Here is a 19,483-nt window from a genome sequence, read left to right on the forward strand (position 1 = left end):
AAGTGTTGGATTCTTGGTTTCGGCTCAGATCATGATCTCAAGGTCCTGGGATCGAGCCCCACGTTGGGCTCCACACTCAGCATGGAGTCTGCTTGAGATGCTGTCTCCCTCTCCCTCTGTCCCTCCCACTATCTCTCTCTTCCTCTCTCTCTCAAATAAAATAATTATTTAAAAAAAATCTAAAGTGCCAATAGGCACCTTGCTGAAGTCACATCATTTCCAGGATAACCTTCATCTTGGCAGCTGAGTGAGGTGGGATGTATAAAGGCTGTCAATATATCCCTGATGCATCATCCTTAACTTTGTTAGATGTGCAACCCAGGGTCAATATCTTCCTTTGTCTGTGTGTGTTCTCTCTCCATTCCTTCCATACCTTGCACCCAAATCCTCCGCTCAGTCACAATTCTTACTATATGAGTGGAGTCTTGTTTTCACAGATTAGGCTAAAAGAATTTGCATAAATTCAGGTTCTGCATGCTTTTCAATGTTTTTTTGTTTTTTGTTTTGTTTTTCTAAGATCTTATTTGTGTATTTGAGAGAGAGTGTGTGTGTGCAGGGCAGAGGGAGAGGGAGAAGCTGTCTCGCTGCTGAGCAGGGAGCTGGATGTGGGGCTCGACCCCAGGACCCTGGGATCATGACCTGAGTGAAAGCAGATGCTTAACCGACTGAGCCACTAAGTGCCCCTGCTTCTCTCTCTCTTTTTTTTTTTTATGACAGATACTATAGCATGTGATATGCAAAGATGAAAGATGCGTTTTTATTAGTCACGGTACAAGTAGGGAGAGATGTAAGAATTCTAATGCCTGTTAGCTTTCACTGATCTATCAGTTGACGATTTTATGATCGCTATAGAAACAAGTCAAAGTTAACAATTGGTGGCAATTTTCTATTTATCTGTCTGGTTTTACTGTTTGGTGATTCATGTCCCTATTCAACATTTGCAAGATACCATCTTTCAATTTTTTGTCTGCTATGGAGGAGATTCTCAATAAGTCTATTTTATTAACCCAATTCCTTTTTTTGAGCAACATGTCAAATTATCCCATATTCCCAGTAATCAACAGCATGACATATTTATCAGTTATTTACCATTCCTTCCCTTTCCATGGTTGCAACTTCACTCATCAACAACATAGTACTCCTGGAATCATATAAGAAAAATCCTTCCAGCCTCATCTTTCATGTGTTTAGGGCTTTTTGTTTACTCTGTTTATCAAAGGACCAAATATCTGTTCATGTATTGGTGGATTCAGCTTCCATGTCTTGAGTTATCAAAAAACAATAAATCCTATGTCATTTTTCTATCACACATAAAAACAGCAGCATTTTGCATTTACATAACTCAACAAGCACTCAAGCATTTTGTGAATACCATTTAAATTAGAACATAATATCTACCCTTCTATGTTATATTCTGTTATTATCATTTAGCTGCTAGTTAAATGTGTTACCAGATTACAAACTTACTGCATCACTTATATCTAGGAAATGCGAAGAATGTATCCAGGCTACTGTTGTTCACTTGAACCATTCATGAGTGTGAACAGATGAGGCTTTACCACTAGAGGAAACAACTTTCCCAGGAATAAAATTCTATAAAATATTCTTGTTTCTTTGAGTTACTTACTGTTCCTATTACTTTATGTGACCCACCTCTGTGCTTGTAAGGGATATTCATAACCTGTGTCCCTATTCACGTGATCTTACCATACTGCCTCTCTGTGATGCTGAAGTAACAATAGGTTCTCATTAGTTATTAATTAATAATAAATTTACCTATAAATTAATGACAACTAGATACCTAAAATTGAATTATCCATCACATTTACAAAATCATTGTGATATCTTTCTCCAAATACTGTCAAACATGTTACACTCTTATCATTCCTAAAGTTTCCATGAAAACAGTTAGTGTCATGGTTAAATGATTAATTTTGTTATGGTTTCACTTTAGACTTATATTTAAAAGATCAATGGCAGTAAAAATGCATGGCCATTTAAAAGCCTTTTTAAAGCCAAGGGATTACTTTTCTGTATTTTAAAATTGTATTTGTACTTTTCTTATGTTGCTTCTTCAATATATTGTAGCCGTCTGACTACATTCCCATTTTTTTTTTCTCGAAACTTAATAATCAATTGAATTGTCCACAGTGCCTTAAGGATTCAGTGGTTGATTATGTGCCAAAGGCAATAAACCTACATATGCATACCCTTGAAGTCTTAAAGATAATTTTAAGGACTAGGTATATGAGTTTGCCTCAGTATTGCGTATTTGTTATATGTGACATATATAACGTCTCTATAATATATACGCGTACATACATGTTCATATATATAGCATGTATCATGTGATAAACAGCTTATTGAAAATGACAGCACATTTTTAAATTATTAAAGTATGACATAATGCATCATGAAATAAAATGATACTCTAAAAGGAAAATTAAAATTCCTTTTAAAAAATTAAGAAGGCAGATGGCATAATAAATAAACTAGTACTATGGGAAAAATCATCAATTTTGAGTTATAGATCTATGTTGTTAAGTAAACCATTACCAATAGAATTAAACAGTCATATGCATGTGTGTGTATATACATACACACATATATACACATGCATGCATGTTTATAAAGCAGTGTTTTAATATTTTTATTAAATAATGGCTTTAAATATAGTTGTTTCAATAAATATTCCAAAAATGCTCAGTACATTTGTATTAAGTACCCATTCTCAAATAGTAACTGCAATTGCAAAAAAAAAAAATGTCTAAAACATCTTACCTTTTGAAATTTGTTTTAAGCATCATAAACACAATTTAAAGAGAAAAAATAAATTATGGAGTAAGAGTAGAAAAAATATGCCAATGTTTAAACAGGCATAATATATCAATGAACTTATTTTTTTTGTATTTGCTCTTTGAGCCCATCAGATTTTTATAAATCATGTGAACAAACTGGGGATGATCATATTTAAGAAGTACTTCTAGAATTCTTTTTGATTATTATTTTATCTTTATTTTCAAAATGTATTTCTATGTAAATTAGAGTATTTCTACAAACATTCAATATTTACTAATAAAATATTTCATTTAAGGTCTTAAAACTTTAAAATTATCTTTCTAATTGTCTTTATTTAAAAATCTCATAAATATCATAGATAATCTTCTTATTCCCCATAACATGCATATTTCTAGATGATAAGAATCTCAAAACTTCAGTTTTTATAGGAAATTACATTCCATGTGTTCATTGCATAAAAATTATATTGAGGTCAGTTTCATTTTACCTCTTCTCTTTATTCTCAAAATACTGCTTTTACCTGGACTGATAAAATACATTTACATAGATCATAACTGAAATATTTGAAACGTGTGTTTCTGTATATGTATGTGTATACACACTCCAGCTCTGGAGAGAAGGGTTGGATGGGAAGGTATGAGAGAGAGAGAAAAGAAAAAATAGTATTTAGGAGATACACAGTCTTGATTTAATGGTGTTGAGGTAGCTCTAGAAAGCCAGCTATGAGTAATAAGTGTGCGTGTTCATGTATTATATGTGCCTGTATGTGGGCATGTGTATCTGTGTGTGCATATTCCAAATATGAATGTCATTTTTGTGTAGCAAATGACCCCTAAACCCAGAGCTTTCAAAACAACCATAATTTTGGAATTCAGGAGGTTGAAAAGCACTTGTCTGAGCAATTCTTGGATCCATGTGGCATTGGCCTGGCTATTTGGTACATTCAGCTGATCCCTGGATTGTGTGGATATTTAAAGATGTGTTTATTCATGTGCCTAGTGCTGCAGTGGGAAGAGTTGAAGGGTCTCAGATGGATCCCTTGCCCTTTCTGTATTAGGGCTTCTCCATGTGGTCTCTCTAGCCAGGTAGCTAAACCACTTACATGATAGCTTAGGGCTCTCAAAGACCAAGGTAGAAGTTTTCAGTCTTCTTAAGTCTGGGGCCAAAATTGCAATAATGTGACTTCCGTTGTACTGTATTCATCAAATCAATCATAGTTCAACCCCGATTGGTGATATTTATACTTGATTCTCTCCGAAAAGAAGAACCTTCCTCCCTACTCTCTCTTCCTGTCTCTCTTTCAAAACCAGCCAAGCCTATAGATTCCACAGGTAAATTTCTTGAGATAATGCCACTGTAGCATTAGGATTTTAATGTCAGGGGACTCCTGGGGGGCTCAGTGGTTGAGTTTCTGCCGTTGGCTCAGGTCGTGACCCCGGGGTCCTGAGATCGAGTCCTGCGTCGGGCTCCCTGCATGGAGCCTGTGCCTCTGCCTCTCTCTCTGGGTTTCTCATGAATAAATAAATAAAATATTACACAAAAAAGAAACTTAATGTCAGGAAGTCCTGGGTTATATTTCAAGTTTTGCAAGTTTCTGGTCTGGGCAGAGTGACTGAAGCTTTGAGCTTTTTCTCTCATGGAATGTAAGGGCAAAATATATGAGATATATACCTGAAGGGAGTGCCTGAGTCATAGTCCATACTCAAAACATGTGAATTCTCCTTCTTTTTCTCCTCAGGAGATATAAAATGCTTCACCATCAATTTTAATGGTAGTAAGGGAAAAAAATATAGAGGAGGAAAAATTGAATCTTCCTACTAAAGCATAAAAATGTCTTCCTTCATGAATTTATGGTTGTTAATTCCATGAGTCATAGCTTGAAGCTAAATATGTCGAGGGTTTCTTTTTGTTTTTGCTTCAATTCTGGGATGCCAGTGTTTTATATAATATTACATAATTTTTCTTTAAAAATAAAATCAATTGTATAACAAAAATATAAATAAAAATTCTGAAGTTAATCTGTTACCCACTGGAACAGTCTAAATGTGCTAAATGTAGCAGTAGAGATAACCTCATCTGCTCAGCCAGAGTCAGTAATAACATCTGACAAGTAGTGAAGCTTAGTCCTGACTTTCTACAGGGGCAGCAGCAACAGGGCTTTTCAAAATTTCCATCACTTGAGGAACAGAGAAATATTCAGAGAGTATTTTAATTACTGAGCACCTAATCTCCACTATTTCCCAACAATCATTTTGCAGTAAATCCAATTGTCTTTATACAGACATGCCCAATCCCAGATCCTCAGATTGGTTATACCAGATGCCCATTCCATGGATATCCTATCTCCATTCACCCTTCCATAATCTACAAATATTCCTTTTGGCCATAAAGTACTCTTTGGTCATAGTCATCCATTTTGATAACTGTGACTTCTGAAATCTGGGTTTTGTTTATCATTTTATGAAATATGTTTTCTGTATTGCTTAACTTTCCAGGTTTGCCTATGCTTCCCTATCAGTAAATACCCTAATCATAACATTCTAATGTCATAAGCTCTGCCCTGTATGTGTCTGTGCCCCACATTTTTTACAGAGCTGTATCACATTCAGCATACATTGGATTGGTGATGGATGAAGAAAATAGATTTCTGGAGCTGTGTTGCTGATGGATACATATAGATTCGATGCCTAAACATTTTTTGCTTTAAATGTAGACAAGACCTTATGGAAGCCACCTTGTCCTTACGATGTCTGTAGGGAAAATTCAAAATATGATATACTAAATATTGAAACAAACAGCAACTGAACATAATGAATCTTCCAGATACCTAGAGCACCATAGTCAGGCAGTTGGAAAGATGAATTATTACTGCCAGGATTTCGAGTGCCATCATGTAGAAAATGATTAATGAAACTTCTGAATATTTCTAAATCTCTCAGTGTTCATATTATTTTAAAGAAACATCTTCCAATGAAATATGAGCATCTTGAGGACAGATATCTTGTCTTCTCACTTCTAGGTGGATATCTCAAATTTGATCATTCATGAGAATCACAGAAGGAGCTTGCCATAAATACTGATACTTGGGCCCACTCTCCTTGATTCTGATTAGGTAGACATCCTTAAATTTGCATGATAATTGGCACTCCATGTGATTTTTGTTATTAGGTGGCCCTGGTGCCCCATTAAAGAAATACCAGGACTCCAGTATATTTAAATATACATTACATAATAATATAATAGAATTTAAATGAATGAATGAGCAATTGAGCAAATTAAGAAGGAAACATTCTATTGAGTCAAAGTGCAGATGGTAGTTTAGACATGGAAAAAAGCAAGCCCATTTCTCCTGTAAATGCATATGTGGACGTTGGATATTTCTATAGGAATCCGAATGTGCATGCCGGTTTATTTGCTCTAACCTTTACAAATTTTATTTTGCAGTCTTGTTTGGTATTATCTAATGAACCAGATTTATACATCCCCATCTTAAATTCTTTTTAGTTAAAAGGGAAAAACGCAAGAACACATTTTGGAGGATATATTGCTCTATATGAATGGATATTGCCAGTCAGGGAACAAAAACATATGGTAGACCAGTGAGCTGGGTTCAACAGGTAATGCTTATAAACCCAGATGAGTTTTCAGTCTTATGAACTTGAATTCAGCAGAGAGTAATTCCCAGTAACTAGCCCCTACATATCAAGACGATTGGGAAACAGTAGTCAAAAGGTAATTTGCAGGCAGTAGGGCACCTGCAGTCGTTTACCACTAAGGTAATAAGAAACAAAACAAAATGACACAAGGCTAATCACATCCTGTTGATTCAACCCAGCATCACAAGAGAATAACAGGCAACATTCTGCTTAAAATTTTTGAAGTAAACATTGCTAGGGAAGCTTTAGCCAACAAACATTCAGAATAAGGGCATTTTTTAAATAAATTTATTTTTTATTGGTGTTCAATTTGCCAACATATAGAATAACACCCAGTGCACATCCCATCAAGTGCCCCCTCACTGCCCGTCACCCAGTCACCCCCACCCCCCGCCCACCTCCCCTTCTCACCTCCCCTAGTTCGTTTCTCAGAGTTAGGAGTCTCTCATGTTCTGTCTCCCTTTCTGGTATTTCCCACTCATTTTTTCCCCTCTCCCCTTTATTCCCTGTCATTATTTTTTATATTCCCCAAATGAATGAGACCATATAATGTTTGTCTTTCTCCAATTGACTTACTTCACTCAGCATAATACCCTCCAGTTCCATCCACGTCGAAGCAAAATGGTGGGTATTTGTCGTTTCTAATGGCTGAGGAATATTCCATTGTATACATAGACCACAGCTTCTGTATCCATTCATCTTTCGATGGACACCGAGGCTCCTTCCACAGTTTGGCTATTGTGGACATTGCTGTTATAAATATCGGGGTACAGGTGTCCCGGCATTTCATTGCATCTGTATCTTTGGGGTAAATCCCCAGCAGTGCAATTGCTGGGTCATAGGGCAGGTCTATTTTTAACCCTTTGAGGAACCTCCACACAGTTTTCCAGAGTGGCTGCCCCAGTTCACATTCCCACCAACAGTGCAAGAGGGTTCCCTTTTTTCCGCATCCTCTGCAAGATTTGTGGTTTCCTGCCTTGTTAATTTTCCCCATTCTCACTGGTGTGAGGTGGTATCTCATTGTGGTTTTGATTTGTATTTCCCTGTTGGCAAGTGATGCAGAGCATTTTCTCATATGCATGTTGGCCATGTCTATGTCTTCCTCTGTGAGATTTCTCTTCATGTCTTTTGCCCATTTCATGATTGGATTGTTTGTTTCTTTGGTGTTGAGTTTAATAAGTTCTTTATAGATCTTGGAAACTAGCCCTTTATCTGATAGGTCATTTGCAAATATCTTCTCCCATTCTGTAGGTTGTCTTTGAGTTTTGTTGACTGTATCCTTTGCTGTGCAAAAGCTTCTTATCTTGATGAAGTCCCAATAGTTCATTTTTGCTTTTGTTTCTTTTGCCTTCGTGGATATACCTTGCAAGAAGTTACTGTGGCCAAGTTCAAAAAGGGTGTTGCCTGTGTTCTCCTCTAGGATTTTGATGGAATCTTGTCTAACATTTAGATCTTTCATCCATTTTGAGTTTATCTTTGTGTCTGGTGCAAGAGAGTGGTCTAGTTTCATTCTTCTGCATGTGGAGAACAGGGCATTATCAGTTACCTAGCATGTATTGAAAGAAGAGAGTTTACTTAAGCAACAATAACAAAAACAAAACAAAACAAACAAACAAAAAACAATGAACCAATTTTAGGTAAGTAATTTAGCTGCTCTGTATTTTTTCTTCAAAATTTACCTAAAGAAAATACCATATGGTAGATAAGTCCTTTTTACTTAGTTTACTTGGAAGGCAAATTAAGTTACAGTACAATCACTGGGTACACTGATACATGGCAGAAAAAGCCAAACAAACATCACTTCTTACTTGGACCGTGCAAATATATTTATCCCAGCCTTGTGCATGGAGCTTAGTCTTCACAGTTTGAAAAAAATGGATGTTACCTTAGCATATTTCTTGTTGTCTGTGTCATGTGTGTATCCTCATATGTAGTTCTGTCTTTTCAAACTATGGCTTGGCCCCCTTTCCCTGGACTCACCTAAAGGAGTCGTTTTGGCTATTGGGGGTGGTCACTAAGAGGATATGAGCTCCATTGACCCACCTGCCAAACCCAGGCAATCAGAGATCCCTCACCTCCTTCCTCCCTTGTCCTTGGAATATGCTTTGTACCCACTGTTCCCATAGTAGAAGCAGTTTTTAAGAAAGCAGCCTGAGAGAGAGCTCAATTGTTGTGTTGTTGAGGATATCTAGACTGTCTGTGTGACTGACCAGTTAAAGCTTCTCTATAAACTTATAGAGAATATTCTGGTGGATGGTGATGGAGATACACTCAATTTTACAGCTTCCCAAGACAACTCTTATATTTAAGTTCCTTTGGTTATTAAACCTGCCACCACCAACCAATCTGGAGTGGCCCACCTCTTTCTTTGGTCTGTGTGTATGAGGGGCAATTTTTAAATTATCGATGTACTGAGTATTTATGTACCGCCAAAGATTCATTTTGTGGAAACCCTAACTCCCAATGTGATGTATTTTGAGATGGAGCTTTAAAAAGTAATTAGGTTTAGATTAAGTCATAAGGGTGGGACCCTCATGACAGGATTGGTGGATTGATAAGAAGCACAGGAGAGCGATCTTTCTGTCTCCTTGCGCACAAACTGGGGGAAAGCCATTTGACGTCAGTGAGAAGGAAGCCTCCAGGAGCCAAGAAGAGAGCTCTCACGGGGAAACTGACGTCTTGATATTCCCAGTCTTCCCAGCCTCTAAGAAGTGTGTGGAATACATGTCTATTGTTTGAGCCACTGAGTCCGTGGTATTTTATTTTTTTCCTGGCAGCCCTAGCAGACTAATGCAGTAACCAATTAGAGCTGTAAGCATGCCAGACCAACTGCAAATTACTAAATCAGAGTTTCTGAGACCTGGATCCAATGAACTTACCCTTTAAGACAATCTCAAGGTAATATTGAGTCATAGTCATGTTTGAAAGCCACTAGCAATACTGTAGAACGTAGGCACTCAGTAATTGATCACCCATTGTTTAGAGTGAAAGAGGGCCCTTTAATATTTGAGCAAAGACAGGGATATTCTGAAAAAGACTTGGGAAAATCAGAATATAAAGTCACTTTATGTAGATAGCTTCACATTTAACTCATATTTGATTTTTTAAGAGTTATTTGGCTTAATATTGTCACTTTTTTCAAATATAGCTTCCTGGATAGAAGTAGGGGGAAATAATGTGTGTGTGTGTGTATGTGTGTGAATGCTTATTCAAAATATATATTTAATTCTGTAAAAAAAAAAAAAAAAAAAAAAAGCCAGCTATTGCACTAAGCAGAATGGATAATAAGTTATGATCACTTTTTAACTTGTTTTTTTTTCTTTATTTCTTTCTCAAAATATTGGGAAAGTGCAAATATTTGTCACTTTTTTCCTAACTTCTTTCAAAGTTGTTTGTGTTTTCTGATAAATTTATCAAATCAGAATATTTCTAAAAATAATGATTTGATATCTATGCAGATGTTCACCAAAATAGACAAATGATAGTTTATCCACGATGGTAAAATTATCCAGTCAAAAATGGACAAAACAAAAAGAGTTCAAGTTGCCGTCATAATTCTGGCAACTTGGAGCATGTACAGAAGTGTTCTTCAAGGTAGAAGGAACCAAGGAGCAGGAACACTCAGATTTTGTCACAAGATCTTGTGATCTTAGACAGGGATGTTAAAAACTGTTTGACTCAATACTATCCATTTGATTCATGTAATCAGGTAATATAGTGGTACTTTAGACTATAAAATTAGACTGTGTTTTAGATCTTTTAATCATAATAATTCATCTGGAACACATTTGCAAAATTTGCCTAAGAAATAATTCATTCACGGATACCATTTATCATTTACTTCTGAAAAATGCATAACCTGAATCAGGAAAGTCATTCTTCTCTGAAAGTGCTAAGAACCTCCTCTGCTAAAAAGTACATTCCCAGTTTTTAAAAGTTACTGTGCGGCAAACTAAGAAATTTCTTCAACTTGTTCAAGATAATTTATAAAAACCCTACAGCTAATTCCATGCTTAATGTGAGACATTCAAAACTTCCCCATTGAGATTAGGAACAAGGTAAGGATACTCCCTCTTACCAGTATTTTACTTTATTTTTTTATTGTATTTATTTTTCACCACTCTTTTTTTTTATTATTATTCTTTTTATAAGAGACAGAGAGAAAGGGCAAGAGCCTGCCCAAGCTAGAGATGAGGGCCAGAGAGAGATGGAGAGAAAGAATCCCAAGCAGGCTCCATGCCTAGCATAGAGCCCAATGCGGGGCTTGGTCTCATGACCCTGAGATCATGACTTGGGCAGAAATCCGAAGTTGGATGCTTAATGGACTGAGCCACCCAAGCACCCCTTCACCACTCTTTTAGAATGTCATACCTGAAATTTTAGCTAATGCAGTAAGCTATTTCTTAGAAAATAAAAGCTATACAGATCAGGAAAGAAGAAATAAAGTGGTGTCTGTTCACAGAAGGAGATTGTTGTGTACTAGGATCCTGTTCCTACAGCAGTTTGGCAGAGCATTCTCCAGTTACCTGTGGGCCCTTGGGGGAGGCCAGAGCCAAGCACATGCACTGAGCCATCATCCTCAAGAGAGCTGTGAATTTAAATGAGTTCTTAGTCATTTCTGAAAAGTCTGTGTCAACTCTGGACATACAGCCTTATTTCCATAAGCTAATTTGGCTGACAAGCTTCTTCTCATGTTGTGTCAGATGTAGCTGTGTTTATAGAAGAAGGGTTATAATGGAGTGAAATTACTGAAATTCATACTGTAAAACAGGGCTTGTACTGATGTCTTTGAGTCTCTTAAGTGAATAACATTCAAATTATATAAATACATCTATCTTTCACTTTGTGATGATTGATTTTACTGTTATATTTTTATATTCAGCAAATAGCACTTAAATGATTTCATTGTCAAACATCATCCTGGACAATAATCTCAAACTTCTACACACCAGAGGCAAGGCCCATTTGTAATGTATTTTTTTCAGAACATCCTTTTTTTTAAGATTTTATTTAAAAAAAAAAAATTTTACTTATTCATGAAAGACACAGAGAGAGAGAGAGAGAGAGAGGCAGAGACACAGGCAGAGGGAGAAGCAGCCTCCATGCAGGGAGCTCGACACGGGACTTGATCCCAGGACCCCAGGATCACACCCTGGGCTGAAGGCAGATGTGCTTAACCACTGAGCCACCCAGGTGTCCCTAGAATATCCTTATTTTTTTGCCAGTATTAGAAAATATATGTTTCTTTCATAAAATATTTTCATAAAATCTTAGCTTGTTCATTAATTCAATTCCTTCTTATATAATTATCATGTGATAAAACATTGTTCTGTTTCATAAGGATGCTTGAGGCCTTTTTGTAGGCATGAATTGGATGAATCATTTATTATCATATTATTGTAATTTCTTTTGATAGGAATGATTTTCATTTTTATTTAGCTTCAGGAAAATTTTCCTGATCTCCTTCAATTAAAAATTCACAAATATTGAAAGTTGTGGGATCCCTTTTCCTGGTTCCTGAGGCTCTCCTCTCAAATTCATTACACATACAATCAATTTAATAAAACAAAAGTACCGCTTCAGTGTTCTATGTTCAAACTGATGGACTAATCCTCTCCACTTCTAAAATACTATTTTTAACTTGAATATACAACCTGATTTTCTCTCATTGTATCAATATATTGTCTGTGAAAGAGCTTGCTAAACTCTGTAGTTAGCAGTTATTAAAATCGGCATTACCCCTCTGAATTGCCCTCCTAACTTATCGATTGTGTGTTTGGTTGAAGCCATTGGTACCTTTCTCAAAAAGTGACATGATCTCCGGGGTACATGCGTGGCTCAGTAGATTAAGTGTCTGACATCAGCTCAGGTCATGGTCCCAGGGGCCTAGTATCTCATGATCTCTCTGGGTCCTGAGATCTCATGATCTCGGGTCTTGGACTGAGTCCTGCATCGGGCTGTGCGCTCAGCAACGAGTCTCCTTGTCCCTCTCCTTCTGCCCCCACCTTGTGCTTTCTCTCTCTCTCTCTCTCTCTCTTTCAAAAAAATAAACAGTTTTTTTTTAAATGTGGCCTGATCCAAATATTTTTAGCAAAAATAAAAAAGGTAGTTTTAAATGTTGACCTGCGTATGGAGTAACAAATATGTTTATATCCATATATGATATAAATGTAAATATATACGTACATATATGTTTATACTTATTATAATAATTATAATCTTACTATAATAAGATCATCTACATGATAACTTTTTTAATGACATAATTAATAGTCCTGGACCCTCTGGAAAATATGTTTCAGTTTTGAAATTTAAGGCTCTATTGACAAAGCTCTCTAATTTATGTGTACCTATGCATGATGAAAATGGAGATATAACAAATAACATTTTTTACATCTTTATTGAATCTAAGTACTAGTTCATTAAAACAAATACCTTCAATGTCTCCTTTGTCACTATGAAATAAAGAATGTGGCTTTTACATGAGATTTTGGGAATCCATTTCATACCTTTATTTTGCTTAGGTACTTAGATCTAGTTCTTATTGTAGTTGTTATTTCCTAATAAGAATAGTGACTTTCTTAGTCTTGATAAATGTTAAAATGACTTCTGACTATAGTCTTTGTTCAAGTACCCACGATTCTTCGATGTTTTCCATCATCCAACGTTGACAACCCTGTCAGGAAGCTACGTAAATTGTTCTGTAAAGAGGAAAATTAACCTCTTGTCAAATCATCTCGTCTGACACTTGTGAGGCACAGAACTAGTGAAATATTTAGCATGCCAGCAGAGGAACACACCTGGGCTGTGGGGTCACCCTCCTAGGCACCCCAAGGAACCCAAAGAAATGCGCATCTTAATTGCCACTAATAGAATGGTTCAGAACCTGTGCTTGTAAATAAAGGATTCAAAGAGATAGTTTTAGTCACATTTTAAGGTACTGTTAGTCTCAGAAGACTGGCTTTCTCCCAAAAGTATGTCATTTAAAAATGCACTTCTTAAAAGAGGAAAAAAAAAAAAAAAGAGAGATATCTGTGCTGCTTCTCATTTAATATGTCATCTATACTGTTTTGTTTAAAATATGTATTACAGGAGTTATTAGAACTGCCTTACATAATATGGACAGAGAAGCCAGAGAACACTATTCGGTGGTCATTCAAGCCAAAGACATGGCTGGGCAAGTCGGAGGGCTTTCCGGATCCACCACAGTTAACATCACCCTGACTGACGTCAACGACAACCCCCCACGGTTTCCTCAGAGTATGTACTTGTTTCTTATGGTTCACATTGCACACTCTTCGTTTGCATAAGACAAAATGAGATACTTAGCGTGCAACGTCATGCTGCTGTTATCCTAAATGGGGGTATTTTATTTTTGTGCTATATGCTTTCCCTTCTATACCCCAGACTAGAGAAGTCACTCTGCTTATGGTCTCCGGAACCGGGTAGGTGATTGGCACTGTGTTTAAAAAAATATATAGGTTTCAGTTGGCACTACACTTAAATATTTAAAATAGTGATATAGTGGTATGAAGTACCAGTAAGTATATCTTGCATTTGCTAAGCAGTTGTATATTACTAAAGTATACAGGGAGCTGCCCAATACACAGAACGTTCTGATGGTGACACTCTACTCTTGCAAAAAAAAAAAAAAAAAAAAAAAAAATATATATATATATATATATATATATAATAAATTGCACAGGTGTTCTGGGTGACTGAAATAGAAAAAAAAGTTCATGTTAAAAATGAATGCTTTCCACACATACACACACACACACACACACACACACACCCCATCCCACAGCAAGGTGCCACTCGGATGATAAGGCCAGCTCTCAGTGTAGAATATGAACCTTGTGCGTGGTGGGCACAGACTTCCAGGCAATCTGGGGGAAGAAGGTGTCAGTTCTGTGAGTTTGTAAAGAAATGGTGTTTATGACATCCTCAGAATGGGAGACAAATGCATTTCAGCATTTCTAATGTGGCCTATGCTGTGGATGACACTTGATAGACTAATCTTTAATTATCATTAAAATCCTGAAGAGGTGCTCCCCTTATGTCCTTTTGACACGTCATGTGCAAAAACTATATAATAAAACAGACACCATGGCGTGTCGATTCAGGAATTTTTGTGAAACACCTTCCCGCACTGTATCTTCATATTTTTCTTGGTAGGCTCCAGGCCTCGCCCTAATGGAGTACTGCTGGTTCCCAAAACATAATAGCCTTGCACATTCTTAATTCAACCCAGAATTTTCCATATTCATATTTCTCTATTTAAAAGCCCTGTTATAAATTTCTCTGAAATGTGTTGCTGAATTAACAGTTAATCCTTGTTTTCTGTTACATGGCACTTTCATGTTATATTTATTTCTAGGGACATATGGCTTCTACAACTAAGCGTCCCTCTACGTAAGAATGATGCTAACTTGTTTTTGTAACCTTAAGTGTTCAGATCAGTGCCCAGCCCTTGACAAACAATTGCTAGATGAATGAGTGAATGGGTTGAATTTAAATACTCTGTCAAACTATCATTGTTAAATTAAGACATACAGGTTGAATTCGTAGGTAGAATCAATTTAAAATATTGGTTCTAGAGATGGAGGCGCTTGGGTGGCACAGTTGGTTGAGCATCCAACTCTTGGTTTCAGCTCAAGTCCTGATCTCAGGACTGTGAGCTCAAGGCCCACATTGGTCTCCATGCTCAGTGCAGACTGTGCTTGAGATTCTCTCTCACTCTCCCTTGGCCCCTTCCCCCTCCCACTTCCTCTCTCTAAATTTAATAAATATTTTAAAAAGTATATTGGTTCTAGAGACAGATTCTGTGACCTGATTCATTCATTTGGCCTTTGCTCTATGAAGCAGGTAAGCTTATTATATTATAAACCACAGATAAGTTCACAATACATTAAAGCACAAAATCCAATTTTGTCATTTTACAAATTACAGAGCATTTTTGTATTTATTTTATCGCTTAGTTCACACAATGGACATATACACATATACCACCCTACAGGGGCTGTTCTTATATATGATAAAGTTGCTAAAATTCAAAGATCTGTTTAATGTAATGAGCAATCATGCTAACTTCAATTGGACATAAATTTATTACAGTTTACAAATACAACTTGTCTACCTAATTTTTAAGTAGATACTACCATTGCTATTTTGAAGAGCTGTATTGATACTACCTCTCTTAACAGAATGAAACTTAAGGGATACACTGCAAAGATTCAATAAATGCTTGGTCATGATACAAATAGCATCTCTCTCTCTCTCTCTTTCTCTCTCTCTCTCCCTCCTTTTTTCCATAAACTAATTTTTAAATTTACAAGTCCATTAAAGTCGATTTTAAAAATCAACAGAAAAAAAAATAATAAAAAAAATAAAAATAAAAATCAACAGAAAAAAATGTGTTTGTAATAAATATGGAGTAATTATTCCTAATTTTATTATTTTGATTAATAACAGGTTTATTGCTGAAACATCAGTTAATACTGATTAATTATTATTAATACTAATAAACTCTCTCACACTGTGAGATGGGCTCAGAGTTTTGAAACAGAGTCCATGCACACCCAGAATCTCCTACTCCGACTTGCTTAAGATACTATAATCTGACTCCTTGCACTAAATACAATGCTGCTTTCAGAATAGTGTCACCTTGACAAGAGTGGTTTGCAGTAAATTATTTTTTCAGTTTACATATAAACAGCATAATTTATCAAATAGCTACCTATATAACAGGAAACTGTAAATGCTTAGAGAAAAATGTGATTTGGTTATGAGGACTTGTGTTCATGAAGCACCAGGAAAGGCAGAAATCTCTACACAGCTTAACTTATGCAAAGATCATACCCAGTCATCAAATGGATCCAGTGGTTTGTTTCTCTTAAGAGGTGACATTTTTATAGATATCGTTCTAACATCTTGCTCATTTCACCAATCGCAGAGAGCCTTTGTTCTTACACCACTACTGTGATTGACTCTAGTATACGCATCTGCACACAAAACTTTGCAAAAATATTCCTTCAAAGCATCCGCCCCTCCTTTTTTTTTTTTTTTTTCTTCTGTTAACCTACCATGCCCTGGAAAGTGAATCAGTCTGTTATATCTTGTACTTTAAAGTTATCACTGTGTTTTAATTTGAAATAAATTCACTCTGAGTAAGTGTCTCTAGACTAGTAATTTGCTTTATGAAGACTTTACCCTCCTATGGCTTGAGTATTTACTCAAAAAACACAAGGGATACCCAGTCCTCCTTTACAGAAAAATCTTGAGGTGTAAAATTCCTCAGTATTAGTCCTGTGGAAAGGAATGTATTCCGCTTCTTAAGATTCTTGCTCTGCCCTTTTCTAGTTTTAACTATGTTACAGTTATATTGAGCTTGTTGCTTAATTTGTTCTCGGGTAGGTAAAAAGTCACTGACCTCCATTATTCTGTATAAATAATATGCACATAAAAATCAATTGCGTCCATGAAAATTCATAGCAGACCTTCTGTACTCTGAATGAAAAGATCTGTATTTGGACAATTGTCTTTGAGTAAGAATAAATAACCTATTTTGGGAAAGAAAAACACTCACACATGTCAAATAATCACAATAAAATGGTAAGAACTTGATTATTTAACAAATTTGCCCCAACAACCCGAAATGACTGTAAAATTGTACATCATCCAACAGCTTTTTCTCACTTGTGACTAGAGTTGATGTAATGCGGTGAAATATTTGGAGGATACAAGGCCTAAAATTTCGATAGATGGCAGTATTTCATATAATAGTAAGAGTTGCAGGTGTTTACCTGATTTGAGTAAATCTTAAGGTTGGAGAAAAATATCACTGATGAAGATACTGATGTTATGATTTTGTTGATAACAAAATATTTTAGAGGAAAGACCATTATTTTCAATTTACCATTTATAGTTTCCTGGAAAATCTAAATGGCACGTACTATATTCAGCATTAATATTTTATTTAAAAGAGGAATAAAAAGAAACAAAACAAGAAAGCTTCTCTTTTGATCAATCGAAATGTGAAGTGTATGTTTTAATTACCAACAAGTTGACATTTCTCTAGTGTACTTAAAAAAAATTATATCTAGTTCATTTTTTTCCCTTTTGTTCCAAGTGTTTATTTAAATTCCAGTTAGTTAACATGCACTGTAATATTAGTTTTAGGTGTAGAATTCAGTGATTCATCAGTTACACTCTACACCCAGTGCTCATCCCAAGTGGACTCCTTAATGCCCATCGACCATTCAACTCATCCCTCCCCCCACCCCGCTCCCCTCCAGCAAGCCTCTGTTTGTTCTCTAGAGTCAAAAGTCTTGTTTTACAGTTTGCCTCTCTCTTTATTTTTCCATCCGTTTTGTGTCTTGAATTACACATAGGAGTGAAATCGTATGGTATTTGTCTTTTTTTCTGACTTATTTTGCTTAGCATGATGCTCTCTAGCTCCATCCACGTCATTGCAAATGGCAAGATTTCCTTCTTTTGTATGGCTGAGTAATATTCCAGAGTGTGTGTGTGTGTGTGTGTGTGTGTGTTCACCACTCATTTATGCATTCATTAGGCCATCGTTTGATAGACATTTGGGTCTTTCCATAGTTTGGCTGTTGTTGATAATGCTGCTATAAACATTAGGGCGCCTGTGTCCCTTCAAATCTGTATTTTTGCATCCTGCGGGTAAATACCTAGTAATTCAATTGCTGGATCATAGGGCAGCTCTATTTTTAACTTTATGGAACCTCCATATTATTTTCCAGAGGGGCTGCACCAGTTTGAATTCCCACCAAGTGTGTTAAGAGGCTTCTCCTTTTTCTGCATCCTCGCCAACATCTGTTTTTCCCTCTGGCCCTAATTTTAGCTAAAAATATGAGACGTGTGAGGTGATATCATTTGAGTCTGGTTACAGGTATATATTTTGAAATTTGCTGAAGGTTTTTCTAAATGTCAGTATGCATTTCTTTGAGATCGTGCCCCTATGCATTTTAGAAGAACGTACATTCTTCAGCTTCATACTTAGCTGAAATAATAAATTAGTTCAAATTTATTGATTGTGCCATTCAACTTTCTACATCCATACAGATTTTTTTTTCATCTATTGAGAGATGTTGTGCTATTGTATCCCACTATTTCACTAGATTTTTCTATTTTTCCCTTTATTTTCTTTTGGTTTTGAGTATTTTAGATATAGTTTGAAAACATATCACTGGATGCACAAGATATCATCCTTTAAGGCAAGATTGAAGGCAAGATATCTTCCTCTTATATTGAAAATGTTTCATTGTAGAACATCTCTCTTTGACAATCACCTACAACTTAAATTCCATTTTATCTATAACTATATCCGATTTTTATAATTTTGATTAATGATTAGATGGTAGGATATTTTACATCATTTTACTTTCAAAGTTATTTTTTTAAAGTTTCATATGACCCCCTAAACTAAGTTTCTGCTTTTGTTTTGTTTTATTATTTTTAAAGGATTTTTTCCATCAAGTAATAGTAACCTAGCACATTACTATTTCAATAGTTCTTTTTTTTTAATTTTTATTTATTTATGATAGTCACAGAGAGAGAGAGAGAGAGAGGCAGAGACACAGGCAGAGGGAGAAGCAGGCTCCATGCACTGGGAGCCCGACGTGGGATTCGACCCCGGATCTCCAGGATCGCGCCGTTGGCCAAAGGCAGGCGCTAAACCGCTGCGCCACCCAGGGATCCCCTGTTTTGTTTTATTTTAACCTTGTTTCACAATATCTGTTATTTTTATTTACTTACAATTAATTTAATTACTGATATATTTCAAGTGTACCATCTTGCTTTCTTTTTTTTTAAGAATTGTTCCCTTTTTTCTTCTTTTACATTCTTTTAATTGGTAATGTATTTCACAGCCTTCATTTTCTCATTCATTAACATTTTATTTTACTTATACTTTTCTTACTATTTGCTCTACATATTACAGTTTATTTTATTCCAACTTAAATTATAATATTATCATTTGAAACAAACGGAACAGCTTTAAA

The 19,483-nt window shown here is 35.9% G+C and overlaps 1 protein-coding gene across 8 annotated transcripts in view; it reads left to right on the forward strand.

The window, feature by feature from the left end:
• The window catches only part of CDH18 (cadherin 18), a 953,252-nt gene that overhangs the window by 820,771 nt on the left and 112,998 nt on the right, over window positions 1–19,483 (forward strand). For 7 of the 8 annotated variants that reach the window (XM_049109419.1, XM_049109420.1, XM_049109414.1 and 4 more), the window contains one exon: window positions 13,548–13,715. The exons of the other annotated variant lie outside the window; for it this stretch is intronic. In XM_049109419.1, the coding sequence (XP_048965376.1) occupies window positions 13,548–13,715 (168 nt within the window). The remainder of the gene's footprint in view (window positions 1–13,547; window positions 13,716–19,483) is intronic. 8 annotated transcript variants of the gene reach the window in all.

The sequence above is a fragment of the Canis lupus genome, chromosome 4 (assembly GCF_003254725.2).
Source record: "Canis lupus dingo isolate Sandy chromosome 4, ASM325472v2, whole genome shotgun sequence".
NCBI classification, from domain to species: domain Eukaryota; kingdom Metazoa; phylum Chordata; class Mammalia; order Carnivora; family Canidae; genus Canis; species Canis lupus.